At 38.0% G+C, this 17,528-nt stretch overlaps 1 protein-coding gene across 2 annotated transcripts in view; it reads left to right on the plus strand.

The window, feature by feature from the left end:
* Positions 1 to 17,528, plus strand: part of fam172a (family with sequence similarity 172 member A) — a 163,449-nt gene that overhangs the window by 69,246 nt on the left and 76,675 nt on the right. For both annotated transcript variants that reach the window (XM_052555756.1, XM_052555757.1), the window contains exon 8: positions 14,252 to 14,371. In XM_052555756.1, the coding sequence (XP_052411716.1) occupies positions 14,252 to 14,371 (120 nt within the window). The remainder of the gene's footprint in view (positions 1 to 14,251; positions 14,372 to 17,528) is intronic.

A 17,528-nucleotide genomic window follows, 5' to 3' on the forward strand; every position in this document is an offset into this window, starting at 1 on the left:
ATTTTCACAGGAAGACATTTTACTTCAAAACGATGAAGTCCTAAAAATGCTTCGATGATTAATTCGCAATAAGATCATTGACATGCATTCAGAAAATAGATGTTTCATGTTGACTTTAAGAGTACAAAGCATACAAATGATCTGAAAGCTAACAGAAATTGAATACGATCTTTAACAGACAGCTTAGATTGGTCAAATTGTATTCATTTATTTTTATTGTTACAATATTTACAGATTATACAATGCACAGTCTCTTAAACGCACATTTTTTGTGTGCACATTATGCGCACCATGCTCAAATAATGCATTCTAAATAAAATAAAATATGAATAATTTCTAATGCAAAACCATGAGGCAACCGGATGAAACAAGGAAGCATCAATTGGAAATACATAAAATCTGTCTCCCGAAAGTTAGCGCTTTGTCTTATCACCATTTGACGGCCACGTCACATATCGTCACACTCCTTATGCTGTCATTTACCGTCGTTGACTCAGTAGCGGTGTGTGAGCTGTCAACACACTTCTGAGAGTACCTTCACACTCACACACACACACACACACACAAAGCACACTGAGGTATAATTATCTGCACTATTAGCATCAAGTCAGCTCTAAACCCCACATACCTCTCACTTCCCCTCTCTTTGTAAACAAATTCTCTTAATTACCCTCTTTTTATCGCCGTAAACTAACTCTGACACCTATCCTTCCTTAATAAATTCTCATTGAGGACAGAATTCTGCGGTGTTGCCCAGATGAAGTTGTTTTTTAACACGCACACGAACGCTCAGTAAGAGAAAAAAAAAATCTATGAAATAGCCATCAGCGAGTGTGAATCTGAGATTTCAACACCTCGTCCGTTTCTGAGGCGTTTCATCAGTGTTGGTGTGGTGAATGGAGGAAGTTGCTCTCCAGGCTGCTGTGTATAATGGAAAAAAACTCACTGTCAATATCCATAAAAGCCTGGCTCTGCTGACATCTTCATGCGCACATACAGCAGTGTGTTTTTATGAGTAAGAGATCGAGAAGGAGTGTGGGTATGTGTCCGAGAAGAGCCGCATCACCCTGAAGAGATGGACGGGAAGAAACCATATTAATGTCTTAATAAATATTTCAGCTGGGATGCATATAATGAGACGACTTAGCATCTCTCGCTCTCCTCCTGTACTTTTGGCACATTGCAAGTCTATTGGTATGAGATTGCCGGATGGCCTTGAAGTATTCTGCACTCTTTCCACTCTTCCGCATTATGCAGCTTCAGACTGGAGCGCGCTGCAGTGGCACAAGGACGTGCGCCGATGACTGTGTGTCTCTGACTTATACTGTATGTGTGCTTGTGAATTCCTGTAGGGAGCATTGCCAAGTGGAAATGCACGCAAAGTGGTAAAGCCGTTTTGTTTTGAACCACTGCAGGAAAATATTAAAGAGACTGCTGAGATGTTTTCAAGCTTTCGTTTATGTGTGCTGTTGGCTTGTTTAGTTTTTATATAACTACTATCCCGCAGCACATTGTCAGTGGCTGAAATGTAATGATTGAGCACTCTGATTTAATTTTCGTTGTATACTTTGAGATCCTCTATGTTTGTTATTGGTTCATGTGTACTGGTACGTAAGTGATTATAGTTGCATAAAAACATACCGTGGAAAGACTTTCATAACATTGGAAATAGATTCGCAACATTTATCGACATTGCTATTAGTCTTGCAAATATATATTTTTTCCTCCTCCTAGTCCCCTAACCCTAAATGTTAAACTTAGGTAGTCAGAGACCTTTCTAGGCAAAGTGTGATTTAAAAACTCCATGGTGGGCTCTTTAGAAATTGGCTAGCAATCAAACAAACCCCTGAAACCACTCAGAACACATTAACCACCACATAACAATGCTCTGGAAGGTGTTTAGCAAAGTAATGGCAAGTTTTCATCAGCAAATTCTACACAAATTTTTGACAGGAAAAAAATAAATAATATAATAAATATTAACAGATCATTGGTTCATTTTAATTTCAGTTATCCAGAAATGTAACTACACTTTTGTCTTAAAACTTCCTAATGACAGCACTAATGACTCACTACAATATTTTTTGGTAACACTTTCCAATAAAGATGCATTAGTGTTAATTAATGCATTAGCATTAACAATAAGCATTACATTTGTTACAGTATTTATTAATCTTTTTTGTTAACACTTGTTAACATTAGATTGATAAATGCTTTAGAAGTGTAATGTAGTTAACTAATGTTAACAAATAGAACCTTATTGAAAAGTGTTAACCCTTTTTTATTTATATAAAAAAGTAACTTCAAAAATGTCAAGCCAATAATTACTAAAAGAAAAAAAAAAGGTTGTTTATTTCTTAGATTTGATTATGTTAATCTTTAGGTAGCCTTTTTTTATTATTATTATTTGTTAAATGTTTTTGTGCCCCATGCAACTCACTTAAGTACCTCCTGTTATGAATTACTGATCTATATTCATTGGCGTTCTTTCAGGAAGATACCATGTTCTGACAAACGCGTACAAAGACGTAGGCGTCATTCACACTCATTTACATATTTGTGTACAAAGACGCAGGGATCATACGCACCGATTTACATATTTGATAACCAGCACTGAAGTCCTCCATGACTTCATTTTAGCACACACATTATTTGGTAGTACGTAATATCATTGCATCCAATCAGATTGTACATTTCTGTATATGAGTCTACTCTTTTTTTTCTTTTTTTTCTTTTTATGAATTTGTAACCGCACTGATGTCCAGGTACATTAGCGTGTGTGTGTGTGTGTATTTGTGTGTGTTTTCTCCTCCTCTCCACCCATCCTCTCAGCTCCTAGAGTAGGAGGCGGGTCACAGCGAGTCCCATTCTCCCAAAGTTTTTAATCTTTTATAGTGGCATTGTACGTGACTGAACCTCCTCTCCTCCCCTTCTTGACTCCCCGTAGAGCACTAGACCACCTGCACGTCGCTCCAGCCGGGCCCTGCAGCTCTGAGCTTTGGTTTCGTTGAGTTGATTAATACACTTCCTTACCCCTATTAAGGAGCCCTTAACTGCCTTTAGCACTCTTACTTTTTAGCCCCCCTTCGGGCTGCGAGCCCCCATCTCAGCCTAATCTCTCCGCGATCTTACAGATCACAGCCCCAGCGGCCCACGTCTGCTGACGCCGAAGAAGAGGGGTGGACATGAGAACCGGGGGGCCGAAATAGTGGGGGTGGCATACAAAGTTTTTTTGGGAGTTCACTTTACTCTGAATTTGAGGCCTAATCCAGTTACCTATTTTCTGTCAGCCAAGCGGAGGAATAGCAAGAACAAAACCCACATTCAGAGCTTAAGAAGCTTCCAAAGATTTCATTCAGGCCTGAGCGGACCCGGCTTAGGGCCCCAGCCCCAAGGGGAAAAGAGCAAGTGGACAAAAAGCCCAGTGCGCTCAGCCTTTCTCTAAAGCACCACTTATTTTTGTAAATGACTAGAATCCTTCTCCTAACACTTTTTTTTTTCTCACATTTCTTATTGTTGCTTTTTTTGTAAAACGGTTCGGGCGCGAGAGAAAGGGAGAGCACTTCGTCAAACATTCAGACGCAGCAGCTTGTGGGAGGTGTTTTTCTTTTCTTTTCTTGCTCTTTCCATCTCTCCGTTTATTCATTTCTTAAGTGCCTGCAGAACTTTAAGTGTCAGATACTTGTGGAGATGGCATGAGTTTATTGAAAGCTCGAGATTGCCATTGCTTTCATACATGTACGCTATGACCTAACAAGAGAAAAATAAAACATCCATTGACACTAGGCCTCTGCTTTACCTTGTTTTGAAACACGCAGGTCTGCCTCTTTTTATATTAGCTGGTAAATAATGCTGAAAAATAAAAGGTTATGTTATGATAGAAATGTCCTTGTTTGATTAAATCTGGCACAATACATTAAGCCTTATTCATGAAACACAAGCAGAACTGTGTAAATCATTCGTGAATCCATTCATGTAACAGTTTTACGTGCACTTTATACAGAACTTTGCTCTGCTCATGTTTTTTGAATAAGGCCCATTGGGTTTCCATGAATAATAGCACACAAGTTTTCTTGCTTGCATATTTTATTTTTCTTCAGAACATTCAAATTTGATTGTTTTTTTTTTCTTTTCTTTTTTTTTTTTTTTTTTTAAGTATTTCTTTTTTTTCGTTTTTTTTAAGGAAGCACATTCCTGAAGTTAGTAATTAGCATATATGGCCAAACTATTTTCAGTTTGGGTGTAATAATAAATAATGTATTTGTCAATTGCAATTTATTCCTGGGTTAGCAAAGCTGAATTTTCATTTTCATTATTGAATAGAAAGAAATTTCCTTGCTGAATTAAAGTATTAATTACTTTAATAATAATAATGATAATAATAATATAGGCAAAACAACAGTTTTGGATAGAAATATGTGTTCACACATAGTGAATGAGACTTATTGTAATAAAAAAATAATAATAATAAAATCTTCTGTGACCTTGTACTACTAGTAGTAGTATGCAAAAAACTTTCCAAAGTCAATATTTAGTAAAAGAAAAAGAAGGAAAAATTCTTGTAATGCTTTACCAATTTCTTGCATATGATTATGAATGCAAACATGTTGTGTCGTCAATATAATGTGCTCCAGAATCAGAAGTTGACACGGAGGGGGCACTAGTAGGACGTTAGTGTCGGTTCAATGGGTTATAGCTGGTGTTCCTATTTTGTGTACCTCTACTGCGTCCTTTGTCTCCACAGGAACGACATCCATTATTTATCCCTCGTCTTCTCTCTCCTGTTCCCCCGGGGACGAGAGGAATCCGTGTTTTGGAGATGTACTGTTTCCCAATGCCCGGCTCGTACATCCCTAACCTACATGTCTATTAGATATGGCCCAGCCGAGCCGGAGATGTCAAGAGACTTGTATTCTAGCTCGGGTTGTATCAGCCTCAGTCAGTGTTCCCGTAGTTCAGGGACACTTCTGGAGGTCCTCTGTGTGTATGTGAACTTTGGCCTTGAAAACCTTCCGAGTAACCCCTCATTGCCAACACAAGCGTAGCAACCGGACGTGCCTTAATTAAACTTCTGAACTGATGATATGGCCTCAGCAGAGGTCAGAATCACAGGTTATGAGGTTTTCTGCCGTTTCAAGTGTGTGTGGGCACCTGCTGTGTGCGTGAGTGTATTTATTTATTTTGAGCTCCACTAACTTATGAGTTGGGGCATCTGTTAATAAAGTACACAAATGAAAGGCTGAACAAAAGTGCAATATTTTATTATATATATCTATATCTATGTCTAGTGCTATATATATATAGGCAGATTGACCTGCTCTCTAGTTATTTATAAATATTTCGAGAGAGAGGGAGAGTGTGAAGTGACTGTGTGTCTGAGGCAGCTGTCTCCATGTGCCTGTATGTACGTGTTGTCCTGTTATTTTTGCATATGAACTGCTTGTCAACCCTTGCCACCATCTGAGATCTCCTTTCTCTGAAGCTGTGCATTGTAATCGCTCTCGGGGCGAATCCTGCTGTAACTCGGCTCAGATGTCTGCTCCCAATCTTCCCGTTAGGTCAACCAAGAAACACATCCAATCTGCTGTCAGAAGCCAAACCAAGGGCCCTCACAGCAGGCCTTCACCACCAAACGACACACTAACCACTGTCTGTGCCTTCTTCCCCCTAACATCAATTAAAGCAAGGCAGTAATTTAATCTGACAATCACAGGCTTTGAGTGAGACAGGTTGAGATGTCACGGAGATGACCTTTCTGCCTACATGCAGCCAAGAGCTGTCTTTTGCCTAGGCCTTTGTAGTTTCTTAATGAGATATTGATTTGAAACAATGCACTAGCAAATTTTGTCGAGATTAGCTCCATGCTAACAAGGTCACAGCACTGTCACAGTACAGTCTCATGTTTATCAGCACCATACCTCCACCTCCTTTATTTAAAAGCCCTCTTAGGGGGTCTGTAACCCCCCCCCCCCCCCCACATGCCTTTTTCATTTCCTGTTTTCCCTAAGCATGTTGATATTCTGCCCACATCTTCCCCGTTGGCCTCGTTTGTCATCTGCTTTCGGTGAGCTCGCTAGTCGTTAATTACTTGTGATTTTCAAGTCATCTCCTTGGTTCGTGTTCACTCCCCCCTTTTCCCTCCACTAGATATGAGGGCACCTGCCACGGTCACACTCTTTTCTGAAGGAGCACCTTGTCTGGAACTGGCCAGGTGTGGACGGCAAATCTGCAGGAAGTGAGTGCCAGTGTTCATTTTGCCAGCCCGAGGCGTCTAGTGTTCCATGCACGCTAACTGCGCTATCAGGAAGTCCACGCGCCGCCATGAAACCCAGTCTCAGCCTTATCCGAGTATACAAACCCAGCACTCACACTGCCAACTTTCAAATCCCTCAGCATTATCAGCTTTCCCAGACTCCTATTTCTTACTATCAGTCCGCGGTCTCTGTAAACGCCAGCCATGTGGAGCTAGCGACAGGCTAACGGACGTTTGAGGCACTTAATGTGAATCTCGGCAAACACTGGGAAAGTAGGTCCACATTCTAATGGCTCCGGTGATAATACAAAACACGCAATTACCTCCTTGGATTGTTTAACATTTAATCGTTTAACTAAATGAAAATAATCCCATGTCCTGCAGAAAAGCTACTACTGGCCATTGAAATGAGCTGAGAGGATGGTGTTTGCCCAGTGCAGCTACAAAGAGTTGGCTTGTTTGTTCCGATTGAACTTTTTAAAGGTGATACTTAGCAAGCAGAATGTTAGGAAAAAAATATTGAACTGATTAGGACAAGTATTACTTACTGACTAGAGATTAAAAGTAATGTTAATTCGGTACTTTAAATAAAAAAAAATATCGATAGCAGCACTTTCTGTTGTGCTGACTGTGTGCACTGTAGGCAATTAGCATCGTATATAATATTAAAACATCAATGTATGAAACAAAACTAAGTGTGTTTAATTTAAAAAAAATTCAAAGCTAAATTGCACATTAAATTAATTTGGTAATATCTGTACTTGCATTTATAGTGTTGCAATGTTTTGATCATAATTTTAACTTTCTGAATTTTGGTTACTTTTTAAAGCTACATGCACATGTTTGATTTGAAATAATATACACTCAAAAATGTGGGGTAAATTAGAAATTACAATAAAGCCATTTATAATATCACAATATTTCTATTGCAAATAAATGCAATAAACTTTCTATTTTTTGTCAAAGAAACCCGAAAAAAGTATCATGGTTTCCATAAAATTGTTAATAATCATCAAATGTTTTCAGCATTTATGTTTCTTGAGCACAAAATCAGTATATTATAATAATTTCTGAAGGATCATGTGACACTGAAGGCTTCTTTTTAAAAAAGGATGGAGTAACGCTCATTGTGGATCTAAAATGGAGCTGTGAATTGTCATTGCAGGGCATTTTTTTTCTGATTGCTGACAATGAAGATGATTGAGAGAAAGATGTGTAGGAAGAATCTGTCATGCTACAAAAAAGGAAGAATTCCATTTTGAAAAGAGAAAACTCAAATAGTGCACTGTTATAACTGATAATGTTAGATGTTGTTGAGGTGAAATTGAGGAAACTGCAGTCCATGTCAATTGAGGTATGTTTACGCTGACAGACATGCATGTGGTCACATAATGTACGTGTGCTGTTGTCATGGCATGTGGTTTGACAGGAATCCATTCATTTTTAATGAATCAACAATATAAAGTTGGATTTTGCCTTTGAATAAACAATTACCTAATTATTATTATTTTCGTTTTGTTTTTGTAAGCATTTTCAAGTCAGATGTGAGATTGTCCTGCTGTGATAGGAAAAAGTAAAATAAAATGAGCAATATGGAGTGAAATATGATAAGAAGCGGACACCCGAGAAGATTTAGCAAATGGCTTGTTTTGAATGACCTTAAAAAATGTCAGTTTACAGTTTATTGAGTCCTGTAGAGCTGATGTTTCTTGTGTGTGAAAAGTGATATATTAATATTTATTTATTAATTATTACCGTTAATCTGGAAGTATAAGGTCAATATAAGCTCTTTGCATTGTGGGATACAATATCCAGAGCATTTTGTTTTCTGTAAGTTGAGGCAAATGCACTGTGGTGATTCATCCAGATATTGTTGGTCTGCATATAGAAAATTGCATACAGTGCTATCTATATACTGTTCAGCAAAGGTATGGTATGTTAGTATGCTGTTCCAAACAGCCAGTGAAGACAGTGAAAATGTATGTGGAGCTACTCCATGTTAATTTTCTTAGTCTTGAACTGTGACACCTCTGCATAACAGAAAAAGAGATTTTTAGCCTTAAATAAGAATTAAGGCTTACAGTCTTACAGCATGACATGATTTTTATCTTTCTTTGTTTCTTTCAGTGTTTGCATATTTGTGTAATTTTTCTTTCTTTCTTTCTTTCTTTCTTTCTTTCGTTATGCATGCCATTTTATTTTTATTTTATTTATTTTTTAATTCACACCACAGGGCTATTTAAGTGAATTGTAAAATCTCTAGAATTAAATAGAATTTATATTAAGAAATTAATTAAATACATAATAATTAATAAATAATGATCATGACAATAATTATGTGAATGTATACATTTTAAAGCATAATTTATTTCTTTTAAATCCTAGCTTAATGTGCAGTCATTAATAACTATGACATGCATAGGTTAACTTTCAGTTTGTCCATGCAATGGGAGACAAAGAGAGCGTTTGAGGAGCTTGTCATTATTTTTGCAATTGTTTTTGGTGATGCTAGCGATTCAGAAAGTTGATGTCTGTACATATTTAAAGCACTGAGACGTGCAACAGGTCTGCACACTCTGGGAGTCTTCCAGGTCTTGCACATGCATGGATGAGATGAAGGCTGACAGCGAGAGAGAGAAAGGGTGAACCTGTCACCAGGAACTGGTCTCTACGGATGTATTGTTTCGCAGGAGCTAATTAACCCTAGGAAATAATTACACAAATATGCAAATGCTGTTTAGATAAGTGTGGGCTCTATCAGAGGAGGTAGTCAATCATAGGGGAAGGGCTGGAGGGAGTCGGTGGTCTGTGTGTACGTATGGACCAGGTGTCAGACTCTGTGCCGGGGTGATAAGGGGAGGGGGATGTTACCTGGTTTTGTGTGGCATCACCCTTGTGCAATAGTGGAGACTGAATTTAATGAAAAACACACACTTATGCACAGACAAAAAAGCATAACGCTCAGTTTGTTTGCTTCGCTATAAAATATCCTTCCAAGATGCAGTCTTGTAATTTCATTTGTAATGTGTAACTTCTGTGTAACTATTCCCAGTGAAACATTTTGTGGTCAGCTTACTCGAGGTATGCTGATTCCAAAAAACGGGTCTGGGAGTAAGTTCATTCAACATGGAGTATGTTTCTGCTTAACACACAAGACATTGTCAACAGAACAACGAATAGAAGGGTCACTTTGGAAACGGATGCTAAGAAAAAGCACCCCATGTTTCTTCTTTCTTCTTCTTCTGTTCAAATGCCGTTTTCATACATTGTTCATACCTAAGCGGTAGTTGTGCAATCATTTTTCTTTTTTTTTATCTTTAATCCTTGAGTAAGAATTATATTGTTTGTTTTATGCTAATTATATAATAGGTCATGTCAGATATGTATTTTTATTATAGAAATACATCATAGAAAATGCAGATCCATGATGTGTGAGATAACCCCCGCCCCCAGGTTCTGTTGTTGTTGTTGTCTACATGCAAACCAAAAGCTACCTTCGCTTTTATGCAGTGTGACTTTTAATGTATACTGTACATGTTTAATAGCGCTTACACACACCTTTGCATCTTTTGTGTGTAATGTAAGTGCATAAATTATTGTGTGAGTGAATTATTTAAAATAGTATTTTGCCTATTTTAATAAGTATATAAGGTGCGTCCCAAATCGCGTACTTACAGTATGCACTATTCTATGATGTTTTTTTTTTTTGTATAAATAGTGCGAGTATTTGTTCACATTGAAAATTCCAAAAAGAAAAAGTGCACTTTAAATACCCAGATGATGCATTTATGACACTTCATGCACAAATAACCTTATATAATTCATACACTACATGGTTGAGCACAGAGTGCATAAGTGCATAGTGTATAGTGCATCATTTGGAACACCACTAATAGACTTGAGGGTGGACTCAGCTTGTACATTGTACATTGTACATTGCATTTTTAATTTTTTCTGCCCACATGGCATTGGTTACATCTGCAGAATACAAACATTTTTCAGAAAAAGTTCTTATTTTAATAAAAGATTGCAAAAACAAGTGTATATTTTTTATTTAGCACTGTCCTGAGTAAGATATTGTACATAAAAAATATTAACATTTAGTCCACAAGACAACAAAAAAAATGATTAAAAAGATTAAAACGTTCACTGATGCTCCAGAAGGAAACATCATGCATTAAGAGCTTTTGGAAAACTTTTGGAATTTGAAGATAAAGGTAAATTGTACTTAATTTGTGTACCGGGAAACATACAAGTGTCTTCTGTTGCTTACGAAGGGCATAACTAAATGGAAAAAAAATATATTTCAACAAAATAAGACAAATTTGGCCATCTTCATCGTGTTCAAAAGTTTTCACCCCCCAGCTCTTAATGCATCTTGTTTCCTTCTGGAGCATCAGTGAATGTTTGAATCTTTTTAAATAGTTGTGTTTGAGTCCCTCAAATGTCCTCAGTCTGAAAAGATGCATCTCAAAATCATAAAGTCCCTGCTGGAAAGGGTTCAAATATGCAAAGATGCTGGAAAACTGAAGAATCTGCAGGACAACCATCACAAAATAGAAAGACAGTCAAGGATCATCAGGTGACCACACACAGTACTAAGAACCAAGGGTTCCCAAACTTTTGAGGGGGTTATTTTAATAATTTCAGCATTTTTTTGTTGTCTTGTGGACTAAATGTTAATATCTTTTATGTACAATATCTTACTCAGGACAGTACTAAATAAAAAATAACATGCATTTAGTATGATCTCTATTATTTTTTGAAAATTACTCTGAAATTACTCATTGCATTTTCACAGATTCTACAAAGGGTGCCCAAACTTTCGAGCCCCACTGTGTGTGTATATATATATATATATATATATATATATATATATATATATATATATATATATATATATATATATATATATATATATATATATATATATATATATATTTATCCTTTATGTGCTAATCAATAGTGTACAATAAGACCAGGGACTTTTTTTTAGTGAGTGGATATAAACAAATTACTGGCCACTACATCTCTTTTTGGCCGTGTGTCCTGGCTTGCGTGTGTGAGCACTGAGAGCTTTATGAATATGAAATGCACTGCGATGATGACTCAGCTTTGGTTCTTCAAAATGCTTTGATGTCTGAGGGTGCGAGAGAAAGACATGCAGACTCGTCCCTGTTTTCACCGCCCTGCACCCACCTCTCAGCCGTCCAAGGAAATCTGGGATCAGCGCTTTCTGCCAGTTGCATCACGCCGTAACCCCCCTCCCACCAGCCTGTTTATTTACTTTCATATTTGTGTCCCCTCGCCAACACAAGCCATCTCGGTGACAGGAAATCTCTTCCCTCCTGCCAGCTCCTTCAGCTCTAATTCACTTATTATTGTGCTTTTCAAAAAGCTAATCAATGTGGGAGAGCTGATGCAAGATCATGAGAGAGAGGCTAAACTCAGGGCAAGGCTGCAAACTTTCAGGAGCTGATTGCTGCAAGGCCAGCTCTTTATATCATGCAGCTGTAGAGCTGCCGTTTTATGTCACCGACACCCACGTTTATTCACTTGTTGCTAGCGATTTTCCTCTAATTTAGTTGTTATTCTGCATTTAAATGATTGCCGTATTTGCAAACAAACACGCAGATCGATGTTGCATGCGCTAGTGAATGAATGAATGCCCTTTTTCTTCTTTCTCTCTCTCTCGCCTCACATTCGTAGAGCGTTATAACCCCAGGCCAGTGTTAATTACAAGTGTTGTGTTTGTGCCCTGCTTGTGTGACCTTCCCATGTAGGCCGATTATGTGTTTATCGCTCGTATAGAGGCCGTATCGATCAGTCAGCAGGGTACAAATTAAGATTTAAACTTGATGTCACACAATCTATTGAGTTTTGCATTGGAGGCATTTGCAGTATGCAAGATTCATTGATTGAGTAAGATATATTTAACTGTGTGAATGAGTTTATGGGTGCAGTCTTGGGGCTAACATAAAGGTCAAACCTTTGTTATTTTCTAAAAATAAAATGATTTTAAGTTGATCGAATTTTCTATGTTTATATATATATATATATATATATATATATATATATATATATATATATATATATATATATATGTATATATATATCGAAAGGTTGTGAGTTCGAGTCCCGGGCCGGCAGGAATTGTAGGTGGGGGGAGTGCATGTACAGTTCTCTCTCCACCTTCAATACCACGACTTAGGTGTCCTTGAGCAAGGCACCGAACCCCCAACTGCTCCCCAGGCGCCGCAGCATAAATGGCTGCCCACTGCTCCGGGTGTGTGCTCACAGTGTGTGTGTGTGTGTGTGTGTGTGTGTGTGTTCACTGCTCTGTGTGTGTGCACTTCGGATGGGTTAAATGCAGAGCACAGATTCTGAGTATGGGTCACCATACTTGGCTGAATGTCACGTCACTTTCACATTCATATATACAGGTCCTTCTAAAAAAATTAGCATATTGTGATAAAAGTTCATTGTTTTCCATAATGTAATGATAAAAATTAAACTTTCATATATTTTAGATTCATTGCACACCAACTGAAATATTTCAGGCCTTTTATTGTTTTAATACTGATGATTTTGGCATACAGCTCATGAAAACCCAAAATTCCTATCTCAAAAAATTAGCATATTTCATCCGACCAATAAAAGAAAAGTGTTTTTAATACAAAAAAAGTCAACCTTCAAATAATTATGTTCAGTTATGCACTCAATACTTGGTCGGGAATCCTTTTGTAGAAATGACTACTTCAATGCGGCGTGGCATGGAGGCATTCAGCCTGTGGCACTGCTGAGGTGTTATGGAGGCCCAGGATGCTTCGATAGTGGCCTTAAGCTCATCCAGAGTGTTGGGTCTTGCGTCTCTCAACTTTCTCTTCACAATATCCCACAGATTCTCTTTGGGGTTCAGGTCAGGAGAGTTGGCAGGCCAATTGAGCACAGTAATACCATGGTCAGTAAACCATTTACTAGTGGTTTTGGCACTGTGAGCAGGTGCCAGGTCGTGCTGAAAAACGAAATCTTCATCTCCATAAAGCTTTTCAGCAGATGGAAGCATGAAGTGCTCCAAAATCTCCTGATGGCTAGCTGCATTGACCATGCCCTTGATAAAACACAGTGGACCAACACCAGCAGCTGACATGGCACCCCAGACCATCACTGACTGTGGGTACTTGACACTGGACTTCAGGCATTTTGGCATTTCCTTCTCCCAAGTCTTCCTCCAGACTCTGGCACCTTGATTTCCGAATGACATGCAAAATTTGCTTTCATCCGAAAAAAGTACTTTGGACCACTGAGCAACAGTCCAGTGCTGCTTCTCTGTAGCCCATTTCCTGCACACGCCTGTGCACGGTGGCTCTGGATGTTTCTACTCCAGACTCAGTCCACTGCTTCCGCAGGTCCCCCAAGGTCTGGAATCGGTCCTTCTCCACAATCTTCCTCAGGGTCCGGTCACCTCTTCTCGTTGTGAAGCGTTTTTTGCCACACTTTTTCCTTCCCACAGACTTCCCACTGAGGTGCCTTGATACAGCACTCTGGGAACAGCCATTTTTATGTAATGAATCGGTCCTCATTATTTCACAGTGATATTTTTGAACCCTAAATAGATGTGTAAATGTGTATGGTCATGTGTTAATGTATCAGTCAGATCATGTCAGAAAGCTTCAGGAGTTTGTGTAATGCATTTTTGCTAATTAGTTCTGGAGAAGTGGTTTTCATTTTGAAAGGTGCTTTTTTTATGGTATGAACAACTAGTGTTCGTATAGAGTGTATATATGTTTATATATATATATATATATATATATATATATATATATATATATATATATATATATATAAACTTTTATTTTTTATTTTAACTTATTTATTGATTTCACTCCCTTGCAGCCCCCCACCTTGAAAACCCTTGTTTTAAAATTCCAAGGAAATATTGGTATTTCTCATTATGCGACCCCTTTAACTTCAGTTATTCCCATTTTCTCTTTACAGGAAAACAGCACTCCTGAGGATCACACACTCTATGTGTGGGACCACTTCATCTCTAAATCACTTGCAAAAAACGTCTTCATCGTGGCGCACAGCTATGGCGGCTTGTCATTTGTGAATTTGGTGAGTATTTGTTAGAGGTTATTATTATGAAAAGCCCTCCCCCTCCACTCCCTCATCACACGCACAGTTGTCTTCTCCGTTGGGAAAAGCAGCAGAAGAGAGAGCGAAATGATTAAAAATAAATAATACTTCGTTTCTTTGAGAAAGTGCTGCTTTTGTAAACAATCCAGTTCATCCTTGTCTTAAGGCACTATCCACTTTGTTGAGCAGGAGGGAGGGATGAAGAAAGAATGAGAAACTGCAAAGAGAGCTACAGCTCTGTTAAAGCATGTAGACAAGTTTGCGTAACATCAGACCCTGAGAGAAAAGAGAAAGAAGTCATAGTCTCTCATTTGGTCTAAATGGGGTTAATGCACTCTAAAAAGAGAATCTGCTCCTCATTTTTTGAAATTAATAAATTTGTGCAATTATTCGGAAACTAGATAACATAATGTTCTTGGCAGCTAATGCCTCATTATATTCCACAGATTAAGATCATTATTTTTTGTTTTTCGTGGACAAATTCAGTCATACTTGTTTCGAATGACACAAAGAGAAAATGATGACCACATTTTTTTGATGAACTAACCTTTTGCCTGAACCTCGTGAATGGTTTTCAGCTACGTACCGTGTGTTACATCACCTCTGGGGTCGAAGGTCAGGTAGCTTGTCCTAATCTCTAGTCTAGGTGTGTGCATTGTAAGGACAAGTTCTCCAGGAGCACACTGGCTAACCTTTGACCTAACATAAACACACGCTTTCTTCTTTCTTACACACACACACACACACTCCTACATCTACCTGGGAACACTTTTCATGAACCCGTTCCACTTTTCTTTTAAAGTAAGAAAAGGGAGGCTGGAGCGGATGGCCACGATTTAGCATTCCTCTGATAATTCCAGGAATATGTGTTTTTATCTGAGGCAGGAGTCTCTGTGTTTCGTAATTTGAATATAACTGTTAAATATTTATGTGGTGTTGTGGCTGTGACAGTCCCGCGCTGGTGGAAGCATGGCGGTCTTCCTCCAGAGATCTGTTTAGCCACCTTTCTCTGATGCTCTCCTGTATTTTCCCCCTTTTCACACACACACACACACACACAGACATATAGACGGAATGCTCACTTATACACACAGTATCATATACAAACCATGCTTATGCCTTTCATTGGTTTGGTAATCTTTGGTATGGATTGGCAGGTATATTCTGATGAATTGGATGGCTGGAGGATTGAATTTAGTCATGAAACACATATTATCTGTATAGATCTCATGAATAATGTTGTATAACATCTCAAGTCAAAATGTATTAATAATTTCAGCTGTTTGCCGTACAATTTTTTAAATATATATATAGTTTTGTAAATGCACTGGTAACTCCTCAAGTGAAACTTTAATAAAATGAGTATTTTAACATTTTATGCTGACTAACAAGAGCTCAAATCATCTGTATATTTCATTGACCGTATCCCAATCTAATGAGAGGGCCGGTCAAAGCAGATTGCCTGAAAACAGGCCGTCTGTGGCTTAATTACTGCTCCCTTTAACTCCTAACAAACATGTTTCTGATCAGGCACATCAAACACAGGCCGATTAATGTCTCCAGCATGTTGCCTCTCTTTCCCTCTCTTTCTTTTCATTGAAATTTGATTTCTTTTCGAAGGCAGTATATTGTAATTATAGAGACATCAAAGTGTGCCTTTAAGTAAGAGTGGTGCGTCAGGGTTGGATAGCTTATTGTCAGGACTCACTCCTCCATCTCTGTGTGCTTGATTCAACGGTCTCTGTTTCTTGTCATAACTGTGCCATAAATTCTGTTCTCTCTTCACTCTCTGACACTCTGTTTTTCCTTCTTCTGTCTGCATTTGAATTGCTGTTGCTTCGTAGTATGTACTGAATTTGAACTAATCAACCATTAATGTGTAGTATGAACACATAACGATATATACTACATTCACCATGTTGACATTGTCCTGGGACTCGTATTCATTGATCTATAATTAGTAATGGAAATCAAAAAGAGAGATTGAGAGATTATTCTGGTTGGTATTCCTCTTAATCATTCTGGTTGCTAAAAGATTTCTGGTTGTTCTTTGTATTATGTATCTTTAACCACGTTATCATAAACAGTTAGTATTTTAACTGATTTAAGTCTCACAAGCTGTAACCTGAGCATGCTTGATTCATTAAAAACCTGACTCTTTAGAATTATATGTTTGGAAATTGGACTACACTAGTTGTGGAGTGTACATTTAATTTATTAAAAAGATTTGACTAATGTAGAATCATTTGTTTGGCAATCGTACTATAGTAATTGTGCAATGTGTGTTTGACTTATTAAAAAGATTTGACTCATTCATTTACTCGAGAATATTACTACACTAGTTGTGCAGTATGCATTTGATTTATTTACAAGATTTGACTCATTACAATAATTTGTTCAGGAATCATATAGTTGTGCAATGTGCGTTTGACTTAAAAAAAAAATTGACTCATTAGAATCATTTGTTCGGGTGTGTGTTTGATTCATTAAGATCTGACTCATTCGAACAATTTGTTTTGAAATCTTGCGAAATTAGTTGTACTTTACATGATTGATTCCGCAGACCAATTAGTATCGTTTACATGGGAATCGGACAACACTAGTTAGTGCAGTATGTTTGATTCACTAGAAAGAACTGGCTCTTAAGAGTCATTTGTTCGGTAATCAGACTACACTGATTGGGCTGTCTGTTTCACAATGTAGATTTGGTAGCATTGTTGTGGTGCATTTAATAAATAGGCATGCTAATAAAATGTGGTGTTTCATCCACATCAGCAGAAGAATGCTCTTTCCAAAACTGTTTTACCCCCTCCTTTTTTTTTCCCAAATCTGTTTACTCATTACAATCATGGGATAGCAAAATGTAGACTTCAGAATCCTTAGGCCATTTCTGTTTAATTCTGTGGTACCATATTGACTTGCCACTTGATGTCCAGTGTAAAATTTGGGTCCTGAAGCAAATCCAGTTGTGATGCAATCCCCTTCATCTCCCCTGATCATACCTGTCCCATATCCTTCTCCTTCTCCATCTGATCTGGTTTGATTGCTGCAGCAGTTGCTTTCATCTATGAGTCTAGCTGGAGGCCTGTCGGAGCAGCCGTCAGGGCAGAGCTCAGCTCCGCGTAACCTTCCTGAC

The sequence above is a fragment of the Carassius gibelio genome, chromosome B5 (genome assembly GCF_023724105.1).
Source record: "Carassius gibelio isolate Cgi1373 ecotype wild population from Czech Republic chromosome B5, carGib1.2-hapl.c, whole genome shotgun sequence".
Taxonomy (NCBI): domain Eukaryota; kingdom Metazoa; phylum Chordata; class Actinopteri; order Cypriniformes; family Cyprinidae; genus Carassius; species Carassius gibelio.